Source organism: Theobroma cacao, chromosome 6 (assembly GCF_053813885.1).
Source record: "Theobroma cacao isolate CCN51 chromosome 6, ASM5381388v1, whole genome shotgun sequence".
Taxonomy (NCBI): Eukaryota; Viridiplantae; Streptophyta; class Magnoliopsida; order Malvales; family Malvaceae; genus Theobroma; species Theobroma cacao.
The window spans coordinates 3,457,578-3,469,742 of NC_142644.1; the positions used below are offsets into that span (position 1 = coordinate 3,457,578).

Here is a 12,165-nt window from a genome sequence, read left to right on the forward strand (position 1 = left end):
TTAATAATTAATTAAAATTTCACTTATTATTTTATTTACATAAACTTGATGTGTTGATAATTATATAATTCGTGAGTTTAAAATGATAAATGATATTTTAATTAATTATAATTAATTAATTATTAATTATAAAAAAATAAAATATATGTATTAAGAGAAAATATTCTTAATTTTTTTCATATAGGAACTATTAAATCAAATTCTTTAAAACATTTTAAATATAAAAATAACTTATAAACTCAATCACTTATTATTATGAGTTACTCTCGCTTCCGATGTGAAATAGTTATTACAGCTTATTTTTGTTCTGTAACATATCGCATGAAATAGACGTTCTGTGTTTGTTGACACAAATCTTCAAAAAATAATATTTAGCCAAGCAAACAAACTCGTCACGACCAAACTATGTAACCCGTACACTCAAAATTGACTGCTCTGCAAGAGAGCTCTCTCTATTCTTATTTTCTCCACCAAATGGCGGCTTCTATTCAGCTTAATGTCCGGTCCATCAAAGCTCCGTTCAACCTAACACCCGTTCCCAAACAGTGCCCGAAACCGAGCAGGATCAGTTGCGCCGCCGCAGCCGCCACACCAACCAAACGCTACAGCATCACTCTCCTTCCCGGCGATGGCATCGGCCCTGAAATCATCTTCGTTACCAAAAATGTCCTCAAACTCGCTGGCTCTCTCGAAGGTTCCCTTTCTTTTCTCCCTTTCTCTCTTATCCGTTTCTATTTGCTTTCTGTTTGGTTACTGAGAAAGTGAATCAAAATTACGGAAAAGAAAAAGGCAATGGTTATGGTATTATAGCAGTATCAAAGTTTCTGCTTTTTGAAATGCCTTTAGCGGTTGTTGCTTTGGAATTAATATTTGTTGAATATTTCAAAATTTAACTAATAATTATTTTTGAATGTGTATTACTAAATTTCAGTTATTTATTATTTTTAATCAAATATAATTTTTTCTTGTGGTGGAGCGTTGTTGTACAATTGCTCGCAGATGTGGCAAACTGAAATTCTCGATAAAATATGGATTTGAACTGTGAATTGAACTAAGACAATGAAATCTAAGCAAAAGATTACTGATAGGCCCAAAACTCAGAAATACACTTATATTGGTTTAGATATATAACAGTATAAGTATTTGAGTGTTTGTGCTGGCCAAGAAAATGAAAAGTTTATTGATTATGATTTTTCTTTTTTTATAAATGCAATATATAATATGAATAACAGCTGATTTTTAGTAGTAGTAGTTAATTTTGTTTCATGATGTTTAGATTTATCAGTAATTGAAGAAATACTATGTCGTTGTTTTTCTTTCCTTCTGCTCTCATCTATTCCATTGCTGATAAAATAGAGGCCGAATAAAACATAAATAAGTTTTTACCTAATATTCTCCCAATTAAGTTGCTTGATTTAGTTTTTTTTTTTTTTCCAATAGTTTCTGAGTTTGTGTATTTATTAAGAAAAGATTTTGATTTGATAAGGTGGACTTTCTTCATTAACTATATTTGTTTTGGCATGTATTAGGGATTGAATTTAGCTTCCAAGAGATGCCCATGGGTGGAGCTGCTTTGGATTTGACTGGTGTTCCGCTGCCAGAGGAAACCCTTTCAGCAGCAAAAAAGGCTGATGCCATTCTCCTGGGAGCCATTGGAGGGTATACCTGTATAAAATATATTATCAATTATTTTCTGGTGTTTATTTGGCCTTCTCTTCTTGCTGCAATTTCTTTCAATTAATTAACTTGTTAATTCATTTGGCTTTAAGGTATAAGTGGGATAAAAATGAAAAACACTTGAAGCCTGAGACTGGTCTTCTTCAGCTTCGAGAAGGGCTTAAAGTCTTTGCAAATTTGAGACCAGCTACTGTTTTACCACAGGTAATGGTGTTTTAGTTTATTTTTCTGAATTTGTCTTTATACAGCGCATAATCACTTCATTTTTTTTCATACTTAATGAGTTTAATAAAATTTTGGGATAGAACTTGCAATTTTCCATCAAAAAATATATTCTTCACTTGTATGATGCAGCATATATATATATATATTTATATTTGTCTTTGTTGAAATTCCACTCATTTGCCTTCTATTTTTGGCCTTCATGCTAAGAGCTTTTAATTATTCTGTACAAGTGGCTCCTTGTTCAATTGTTCCCAAAGTGTTATTTGTAAGCCAAGTCTCCATGATTAGTCTGCACTCTCTTTTCTGGAGCTATATAAGTTAGTAGCAAAAATTTAGACAATCCCTTAGCCAAGCAACTATTATTATCTTTTGAAAGAGTCATCTTCAACAGTTGGCTCCTGGAATTTTGTGAGTTCATAACGGTTATTCATGAGCATAAAAAATGCTATTGATACATGCTGTGCATGAAACAGAAAAGTTAACGTAATTAAAATGGCTACTTAACAACTCCTTATAGTGTGTTTTGAAGTTTGATGGGAAAAAATGAGTATAGTAAACAAGTGAAGAGATGAGTAGAGTAGAGTAAACATCTCTCTTCTACCTTGTCTGGTTGCGCAAAGGAGTGTAATGTAATGAGTGTGGATGCTATTACCATTACATCCCATTTAAGACCAAAGTGGAATACTCTGCTCTTAAATCCCCCTGATTTGAGGAAATGTAAAAAGTGAGGTCTTAAGGGGTTTGTTTTACCGGCAACCCTGCTCCCATCCCTTTAAAAGAATCCCAAACATGATGCAGTTAACCTTTACCCTACACTCTTTCTACTCCCCTTCCATCCAAAAACACCATTAGTGACATAGCATAAATCCAGTTTCCCTCAAGTTTTTCCAAATATACTCTTTTCTCGATATGGTGAATGTTATAGCATTTAATCCCCACCACACATTTTTTATGGGAATGAAGTGTATACTTTTAGCGGGTTCAAAGGGGAAAGTGATTTTTTTTTTTTATGAATTTGGAAGAAATTTTAATTATAGGATGTTAATAGGGGACTTGATACATTTACCCCAATAAAAATGACACTATGGGTTGATTCAAGAGAAACATGCACAAAACCTATTGTAATTGTTTCATTCTGTGCTTTTATACAGTGCAGAATGAAATGCTTATTTCCAAGAAAAAGTCATTGCTCTTTCTAAATTTCTGTGCATGCATGGAAGCTGGTGTAGCACATGTTTCTTTAATTTGAAAACTATGGATGATGAAATTTCTCCTTCCATGTTATTTGCTATTTTAGTTAGTGGACTCTTCAACTTTGAAGAAAGATGTTGCTGAAGGTGTTGACTTAATGGTTGTAAGGGAGCTTACTGGAGGTCAGTAAATAAAATCAAGCAAGTTGCTTTTATTCCGTTTTTTCTGCTGCCCCTCCTATTTTCTATGTCAATAATTAGCATTAATATTCTGCTGCAATCAGGTATTTATTTTGGAAAACCAAGGGGATTTGGTATTAATGAAAAGGGTGAGGATATTGGCTTCAATACTGAGGTGTATGCTACTCATGAGGTAGAATTTCAACAAGCAATTGATCTCTTTTATTGTCCCTTTCTTTATTTAGTTTTTGCAAAATGGTATACATCCTTCAGTTGTGATGTCTTGAGTTTTGGTGATTGAGAAGATTAAATTAAACATCATTCTTTCAACTACAGATTGAATGGTGGATGGAATTGTGATCATTTAGTGAAGATAATCTTAAATGCTCATATTCTTGAAGGACTTTATAGATAATAATTCTCCAATTTGTTGTCTTTTTTTCATTTCCTTTTTTTCTAAAAAATATTTCCCTGATATTGGGATCAGATTAAACATCCACTCAATGGATAGTTTGATGACATGCATGTATGTTTATACTTTCATGTATAATTGATCATCGACTGAAAAATAAAAGAATTCTAAATCTGCTTTTAGGCTTGCATTTACTTAGTAATACCCAAAATTTGTTTGGTTGAAGAGTGATAATGGTAATTAAAACTTTATAATAATCTTCTGTAATAACATATAGTTTGAGATTGAATGGATAAGGAGCACTATGATCTACCTTTTATGGTTATAATCTAGAAGAAGCTGAAAATTGTCATATCATTTTTTTTATCAATAGAATGTAAGATTATAACATATTATCTAGTTGTTTAGTTTATCTGCAAATCCTAGGTTTGACTTGTGGAGTGCCTGTTATGTCCTTTTCATTAAGTTTGTTCCTATGATTTTCTTTTCCATGTAAGTAGTTATTAAATGTTGAAATAAACAAATGGATGCCAGATTGATCGTATTGCTCGTGTTGCGTTTGAGATTGCTCGGAAGCGGCGTGGACAACTCTGTTCTGTTGACAAAGCTAATGTTTTGGAGGTTTGTTGTGTTGATAACTGTTTTTCACTGTGTTTCCTTTTATCAATCTTGGCTATTGCATCTTCTTGTACAAAAAAAGGAAAAGACGCTAACTCTTGGCTATTGCATCATAATGTGCCGTTTGGTATCTATAGGTTTTTAGTGTTATTGTCAAGTTTTACTGTATTTTTTAACTGTTTATATCTGATAAATTATTTGAGGGATTGTGGATATCTCATTCTTTTAACTCATAAGATGCACTGCAACCTGCCTTAATTTTAATGAATGGAACATATCTCCTTTCATGGGCTTACTGCAGTTTAGTATAGGCACCAAGTATCATGAGGAAACTGCTGCCAAGCTAGTATGGAAAAGATCATTATTGCATTTTTTGGATGGAAATTGAAGTTTTCCTAAATTAGGGTGCTGTGAGCATATTTCAACTTAATCCTTGGCAGTGATGAACTTCTAAGGCAGTATGAATTTTGCTGTAGCTGTAAATCCAGCTTATGCAGGGACTTGGGTGATTCTGGCCTTATGATGTAAACCAATATGCAGAAAGTGAAGTTTATCTGTGAATTATAGTTGCATTGTCCTTTTCTCTTGTAACATACCTGTCAATTTTTCTGCTCCATTGGCTAGGCATCAATGTTATGGAGGAAAAGAGTTACAGCGATAGCTTCTGAATATCCTGATGTTGAGCTCTCACACATGTATGTTGACAATGCAGCAATGCAGCTTGTTCGTTACCCAAAACAGGTTTGTTTTGAAAAGAAAAAGACATAATCTTCCATTTCACTTGTGAGGCCCAAGAAAAGCTGTATAGCCCCATTGTTTATACTGCAAGAGCTTACAATACTTGAAAATGAAATGGTGCAGTTCGACACAATTGTGACCAACAACATATTCGGTGATATTTTGTCCGATGAGGCGTCAATGATCACTGGAAGCATTGGGATGCTTCCATCTGCTAGTCTTGGTGAATCAGTATGACGACTCAATAGTCTCTTTGCAGATTGGTCTGAGAATATTGGTGTTTGTATATATTTGAATGTATCGGTATTTCCATTTGCACAGGGACCTGGACTTTTTGAACCTATACATGGTTCTGCTCCTGATATCGCTGGACAGGTTGGAATTACTTTTTTTCTTTTTACCTTTTAACGCTTATATATCATCTTCCCGTAAAACTGAATATGGTGAAACTCGATTATAATGCGGAATATTATGCTCTGACTGGCAGGACAAGGCGAACCCACTTGCAACAATTCTTAGTGCTGCAATGCTTTTGAAGTATGGCCTAGGGGAAGAGAATGCTGCAAAGAGAATTGAGAATGCAGTTCTGGATACTCTTAATAGGGGTTTCCGGACAGGCGATATATATTCAGCTGGAAATGTACAAGCTCCTTATCCCCAAACACCTCTTTCTTTTGTTGCTTTCTTCTCTTCTAATTTTGACCCAAAGAACCTAACTTATCTTAATGCTCTGGTGAATACTTATGGAGGCAAATGAAGTTTAATTAAAAAATGGAATACGGAGCTGTAGTGAAATTTTTACCTACACCTGACCTGATTGTAGCACCTTAATCTCAACCTCAGTTTTCTTGGGTAGTTAAACAATTTAGGAGATGAATCAGCAAGACCATTTAACACTGTTTAGAGTCTGGCGACAATACATAATTTTGGCTGACTGATTTTCTACTGCTTTTCTTGCTTTTTCCTACACAAAAAATTTTTTTTGGGTCACTTTGTTTAATCATTTGTCCCTTATATTCATGGGATATTTCAGTTTCTTCATGTCAATTACACTTGTAAATGTTGTTTGCTGCTACACTCCTTGTGCAGAAACTAGTGGGCTGCAAGGAGATGGGTGAGGAGGTGCTCAAATCAGTTGACTCCCCAGTTCTTGCTGCCATCTGAGTCAAATGCAGCTGGAGTACCAATTCAGGAGGCCTCCATGTGGTTAACCTTTTTCTTCATTTTTCTTTTGTCACTTTCAAAGTTTAGCAGACTCTGCATAGTGAAAAAAGGGTTGACTTTGTTGTATTTCTATCTCAAGATAAATAAAACCCAAGATTTTGGATGCTCTTAGGAGATATGAAATTACAATTTCTTTTTTTTTTTTTTTGAATTTTCTCGAGTGCCATTTAAAGATACTTCCTCAGAGTTTGGAACTTGAAAACACTCTCTCTCTCTCTCTTCTAAGATCAAAATTAAAGAAGAACATTTGCCTCTTACAAAAGCTTTAAGGTACAATATTCATTAAAATTAATAGTTATTAATAAAGATTTAATTTTTTTATTAGGCTTAGAAATGTGGTCAACGCTACAGTAAGTCTAACCATGCTGTAAAGTATCTAAGGTATAAAAAAATAAAAAGAGACAATTTTTGGCGGTTGTTCTGACGTGGCGTTTCTTGATTGCGTCCTGTAACACGCCACACGAAGTTCATCGCACGTAACCAGTCCTTTCACCTTTCCTATATAAACCCCTCAATTTCATTTTCCATCCTTAATTTTGAAACCCAAAAAATTTAACGTTAATGAAACAAAGCCATGTCATCAAGCTCAAGCACAGTCACCGGGGACGATAAGTTCCGGCAATCGGAGACGGTCATCGCCGGCGATCTCTCGGCTCCCAACATGAGCACGGAAGCCATCTCTTTCTCCTCTGGAAACCCTAGAATCGAAGAGACACGTGGAGTTATGCATCTCTTCTCTAATGACGCTGTTTCCACCCTTCCCGTAAGCTCTTCATTTAAAGTTCTATTTCAATCTTTGAGAAATCTATATAATTCTTTTATTTATTTAGGAGAGTTTGGCGCAGTTACTGTTATTTCTGTAATTTGAAAAACGTTTTAAATGTTTCTAGGTTGAAAGGAAACCCCTTGTATGTGTGCTGGGGGTGCCAAACCACATGACATATGCTGATTTCTGTCAATTTTGTGCTTCATTTATCCATCATATATTGGAGATGAGAATCGTCAGGTAAATATGTTGAAATTTTCCAGCATGGTCATCCATTTGGAAGGGATCGTTTAGTAAACGCTTTATGGTGTTCGTTGGCGTTGAAATGCATCCAATCGTGTTTATTTAGAAAATGTTCTCATTTTTTGTTTGTGGAATTGTTTCTGTCTTTCTGTAATTGAAGTTGGTTATGCTCATTGACTGAGATTTTAAATTTTTGTTGCTGTCTTGGATGTTGATGATTAGGAATGATGGCATGGAGGATCGCTATAGTGTTTTAATAAGATTTGATAGCCAAGACTCTACAGATAAATTCTACCAGCATTTTAACAACAGACAATTTAATTCTCTTGAGGTACGGCTTCCTTTTCTTAAAATTGGAACACTATAGTGTTGAGGAAATCATCCGGTTTTATGATGTTGTCATTGTTTATTGTTTGGAAAGTTATTGTACTGATTTTGGATTTGTTTAGGAAGAAGTCTGCCGTGTGCTTTTTACAGTGGATGTGCAGTTCACGGGCTATAGCGGTTCTCTTGACCATGTACAGTCTCCCCCTGCAAGTTCAACTGAGCAGCCTTCATGTCCAGTTTGTCTTGGTATGTGCTTCATCTATGCTTTACAAATTTCTTGTTGTATTCCTTTTCTCTGTATGGTATCCTTTCTTGTGAGTACTTTGTCATAAAACTTGATAGATTAGAGCAATATCATTGACATTTTCTGAAAAAAAAAAAAGTATAAATTGTGAAACAGAAATGACTTTAACTCTGGTTTTATATTTAGCTTCGCCATCCTTTTTAAGGACTTCTTCAGTTAGAGCATCCAAGCCTTTGCCAACCAGACACACTAAAATAACAAGGACAACCCATGTGGTTCTCTTTTTGGCCTGTTTAATGGCCAACTGGATCTGCTATGCAAAGTTATGTGTTATGAGTCAAACTGCATTGATCAGACCTGAATTTTCCTCTGAGCCAAGTGTTAAGTAGATAAAGCAGTGGTAGTCTAAGTTGAGTGCATACCAGTTCAAACCAAGGTTGTTAGTACTGTATTGGTACTGAATGTGCTCTCCGGTGAACACCAACTTCCTTCTACCGCTACAGAATACCCTCACTGCTGTACTGCATCTCTGTACCAGGATGCCCCAGATATATAACATAACACCCTCAATGCTGTTATCCTTTGTTCTCTATTTTCTTGTTCCATCATCAGTCTATATGTTTCCTTTCTTCCTTGCATAGTCTTCTCTTTAAGTTGTTTCTGTGCCTAAAGTGAGATTAGCATATGTAGTAAGTTTATGCAAGCCTAGTGCATATTTTTGTGGGACAGTTAACTGTAGATGGTATCATGTTCTTCTTCTTTTTTTTTTTGCCTTCTGTTACAGAGAGATTAGACCAGGACACAAGTGGAATTCTCACAACCATCTGTAATCATTCTTTCCATTGCTCCTGTATTTCAAAATGGACAGATTCTTCTTGTCCAGTAAGTGACTCAGATTGTTTTTGCTTTTTTTTTTTTTTGTCATTGTGCCGGCATGCATACTGGTGTAGGGCCTTATGAAAGTGATTCCAAAATACCTGCTCCCAATATAGAGTAAGCAGTTGGGAGTATATTGAATGTTCTTCACTATTTTGTTGCAGGTATGCCGATATTGCCAGCAGCAGCCCGAAACATCGACATGTTTCATATGTCAGACTTCTGAGAATCTTTGGATTTGTGTTCTTTGTGGTTTTGTTGGCTGTGGAAGGTAAAAGTTTTCTTCTCTCTATCAGCTGGGCAGGAACTTTATTTTAGCCCGCCCTTCCTCTTTTCTTATGTCAGTTGCATTATTTCTTAAGATCAAAATATTAATGTAGGTATAAAAGGGGACATGCTATAATACATTGGAAAGAAACGCAACACTGCTATTCTCTTGAATTGGAAACGCAGCGTGTCTGGGATTATGTTGGTGACAATTATGTCCACCGACTAATTCAATCCAAAACTGATGGCAAGCTGGTCGAATTGAATTCACATTGTCTGCATGCTAATGATGGCTGTGGAAGCTGTGACTGTGCAGATTCTGGAATTAGTGAGGCTATTTTGAGCTGCAAAGCTGAGGTTGTGAGTTTTCTATTATTTTATTTGAACTTGTGTTTTTTGGTGCTATTGTAAAACACTCTGGTCTTACTTTTAGTATTTTCTCAGATTGTTAATGAATACAATGAACTACTCCGCACCCAACTTGAGAACCAAAAATTGGTAAGTGTCTGCTTCCCCCCTTTTTAACTGTGAAAAACTTACCTTTTTAGCTTATGACTAATGCAAGCTTATGATTATAGTATTATGAGACTTTGCTTCAACAAGTCAATGAAGAAACTGAGAGGGAAATTGCAGATGCTGTTAATAAGGCTGTCATGCAAAAACGACAGAAGATGCAGGCCAAGCTTGAAAGATGTGTGAAGGAAAAGAAATTTCTTGAGGATGTGAGTACTGAGATCTTGATCTCAAGAGTATGCACAGTTCATGTTAGATGATTTCAAAAGTGATTGTTCTTTCTTTTTTTTTCCTTTAACGTATTAATTAAGTACAAATTTCATTGTTTCTGTCTATAGCTCAACGAGAATCTTTTGAAAAATCAGGAGATATGGAAAGCAAAGCTATTGGAAGTTGAAGAGAGGTATGGCTAGTGTATAGCAAGTTTTGTAGGTTATAGCAAAAATCTTTTACATTCTATTGTCTTTGACATGTTTGGATGTGTATTAATTTGAAACGGTCCTTTGTAACTTTACAATGAACTTTTGGAAAGTTAAGAGTATTTACCAAAAATAATGCTATCAGACAAATTATTTCTGCCTATGTTAACACTTCAGTTATTTGCCATGACATGCCTTGCACTTTGTTTTTTGGGTGGATGTCTGTCCCTTTACGATGAAAGGTAATAATGTAAATTGCAATTAGAATGCATGAAATGGATGTTGGTAGTGGTTATGGCTGTCTGCGCTCTTTTGCCTTTTTTCTTTCTCCAGTGGAGCAAAAGACTGTAATTGGAGTTTTATAGTCTTCGAAGTTGTATATGACATTTTAGATAAACATTTTTAATTTAGAAATGCCTGAATTCTGATATTATAGGTTGTAAGCAATTTTATTGGACCTATCACTGTAACTGAGAAAAGGAAAGGTCTCAATTCACTAGATTGATGGTGGCAAAAACAGATCAAATTAAAATTGGAAGAACTAGACCATTAAGCAGTAACTTTCAATGTAACAAGCTGGCATCTTTGAAAGTCTTATTTGCTCCTGGGCTCTTTATATTTTGATTGTTTGGTGATGGTGAATGGACCTAAGGTTTGACTGCAAATTTGTGCAACGTGATGGGATTTTATCCCCTGTGAGTTGGATTTTAGGTGCAAATAAAATGTTGTGATCCTGGATGTTGCTGGGACATAACCCAAGTGTTACAAAAGCTTTCCCTTTTGGTGACATCCCTGACATATGAATCTATAGATGGAACCATGTACAATGTCTTCCTGATCAACCATAGATGCATAGTTTTAACCATATGCATTCTGATTCTATGCAAAAATGGTAACTTGATCCTTATTCCTTTGTTGAGAGTGATGATCAGTGATGCTACGCCTAATGAACTAGTACTGTGTGGCAAATGACAGGTTCATTTCTGTTTTACTTTATTTGATGTACTGCTAAGGTTGAACTTTTTTCCAGGGAAAAGAAGGCTTTGAGGATGAAGAATGATAAAATCCAGGCCTTGGATGAACAGGTCAGGCATTATTTGGATTTTTTATGAGCTTCAGTGCACTGTTGTTGTAAGCAAGTTCGCATCTTAAACCTAGCAAATATTCAGTAGCTATTTTCCATGCACTTGCAGCTTAGAGATTTGATGGCACACCTTGAAGCAGGCAAGGCAGTGGAGCAATTGTCAATATCCGATGAAATCAATGATACCACTGTCTTGCCAAAAGCACTAGAGTCTTCCTCGAGGAAGGAAGAAAAAGATTCTAAAAATGAAACGAGCAGCTAGAAGGGTGGATGAACAATGAGAAAAGCCGCTTCCAGAAACTTGTGCTTCTTGTGTAAGAATTCCTTGTTCCTGCTCTACTTTACAGGCCGGGGGTTTATTGGTGAGGGCTTAGGCCATGTGTTTAGGCACTGTTTTGGGTCTTAGGTTACAGATGGATCAAGGGAAGTCGCTGTAAAAAGTTGGGGGTTTCAAGCTAAGGAAAGAGTTAGAGCAGTGATTTAGTTTAATTGGATGGTGAGATGGGTGGGACCCAATTTTTGTTACTTGGAATTTTGTTTGGGGGGAAGAAGTGGCGAGTGACGAAAGAGAAAAGAGAAGGCAATGGAAAGAATAAGAAATGCATTGTAAGAGGTCATTGCATACGGTTATGTACGCAGATGCTGCTCAACGTCAATGGTTGTGGTTTGAAAAAGTTGGTTTAGAGTTTGGACAGTTGTGTTGGGGTGGAGCTCATACCTTTTTATTTTCTCTAATCTCGACGGTCTGCACCTTACGTTTTCCCTATCCTTTTCCAACTCAAAAAGAAAGAAAGAAATTGAATATCATGGTTATTTGTACTCTAAAGATGATATTAATGTGACGAATGACGCAGCCCCATTTAACTCATTGTTTGATTAGTCAAAAAAGTACTGCGGCCAGCCAGACCTACTTTAGAACTTTGATTAATGTAAGTCAAATTGAAAAATAAATCGATTAGAAGGTAAAGGGAGAGGGAGACGTGAGGAATTGAAAAATAAGATTTTTTTTATTTATGTCTAGGTTTGACGGACCACAGATAGCGATCGGTGGCGACAATGGCTAGATTTTGAGTAGACACTAGATAGGACAGGGAAGGTGAGGATACAGAGAGACAGGGAAAGCAGATAACAGTAGCCTTCTTCTCCGAATGACATCGTCGAA

The 12,165-nt window shown here is 35.7% G+C and overlaps 2 protein-coding genes across 4 annotated transcripts; both read left to right on the forward strand.

The window, feature by feature from the left end:
* Positions 1-333: 333 nt before the first annotated feature.
* Positions 334-6,370, forward strand: LOC18595372 (3-isopropylmalate dehydrogenase, chloroplastic-like). The gene is made up of 11 exons (XM_007023288.3): positions 334-694; positions 1,530-1,659; positions 1,770-1,881; positions 3,200-3,275; positions 3,377-3,465; positions 4,219-4,305; positions 4,927-5,043; positions 5,164-5,271; positions 5,362-5,415; positions 5,528-5,680; positions 6,130-6,370. Exons 1-11 carry the CDS (start codon positions 475-477, stop codon positions 6,202-6,204), a joined length of 1,221 nt encoding a protein of 406 aa, XP_007023350.1. The 5' UTR covers positions 334-474; the 3' UTR covers positions 6,205-6,370.
* Positions 6,371-6,789: 419 nt separating this feature from the next.
* On the forward strand, positions 6,790-11,738 carry BRIZ2 (zinc finger (C3HC4-type RING finger) family protein). Of its 3 annotated transcripts, XR_016027056.1 has the most exons (13): positions 6,790-7,027; positions 7,155-7,270; positions 7,496-7,604; positions 7,723-7,846; positions 8,629-8,726; positions 8,885-8,991; positions 9,101-9,347; positions 9,432-9,485; positions 9,566-9,709; positions 9,839-9,903; positions 10,950-11,004; positions 11,113-11,317; positions 11,410-11,738. XR_016027056.1 is itself a non-coding variant. In XM_088807361.1 (12 exons), the coding sequence occupies exons 1-12, from the start codon at positions 6,839-6,841 to the stop codon at positions 11,263-11,265; spliced, it is 1,461 nt and encodes a 486-aa protein (XP_088663487.1). In that variant the 5' UTR covers positions 6,790-6,838; the 3' UTR covers positions 11,266-11,738. The 3 variants fall into 3 exon arrangements, 2 of the variants coding, with proteins under 2 accessions (XP_088663487.1, XP_017979389.1); XM_088807361.1 differs by having other exon boundaries at positions 11,113-11,738; XM_018123900.2 differs by having other exon boundaries at positions 9,101-9,344; positions 11,113-11,738.
* Positions 11,739-12,165: the final 427 nt, after the last annotated feature.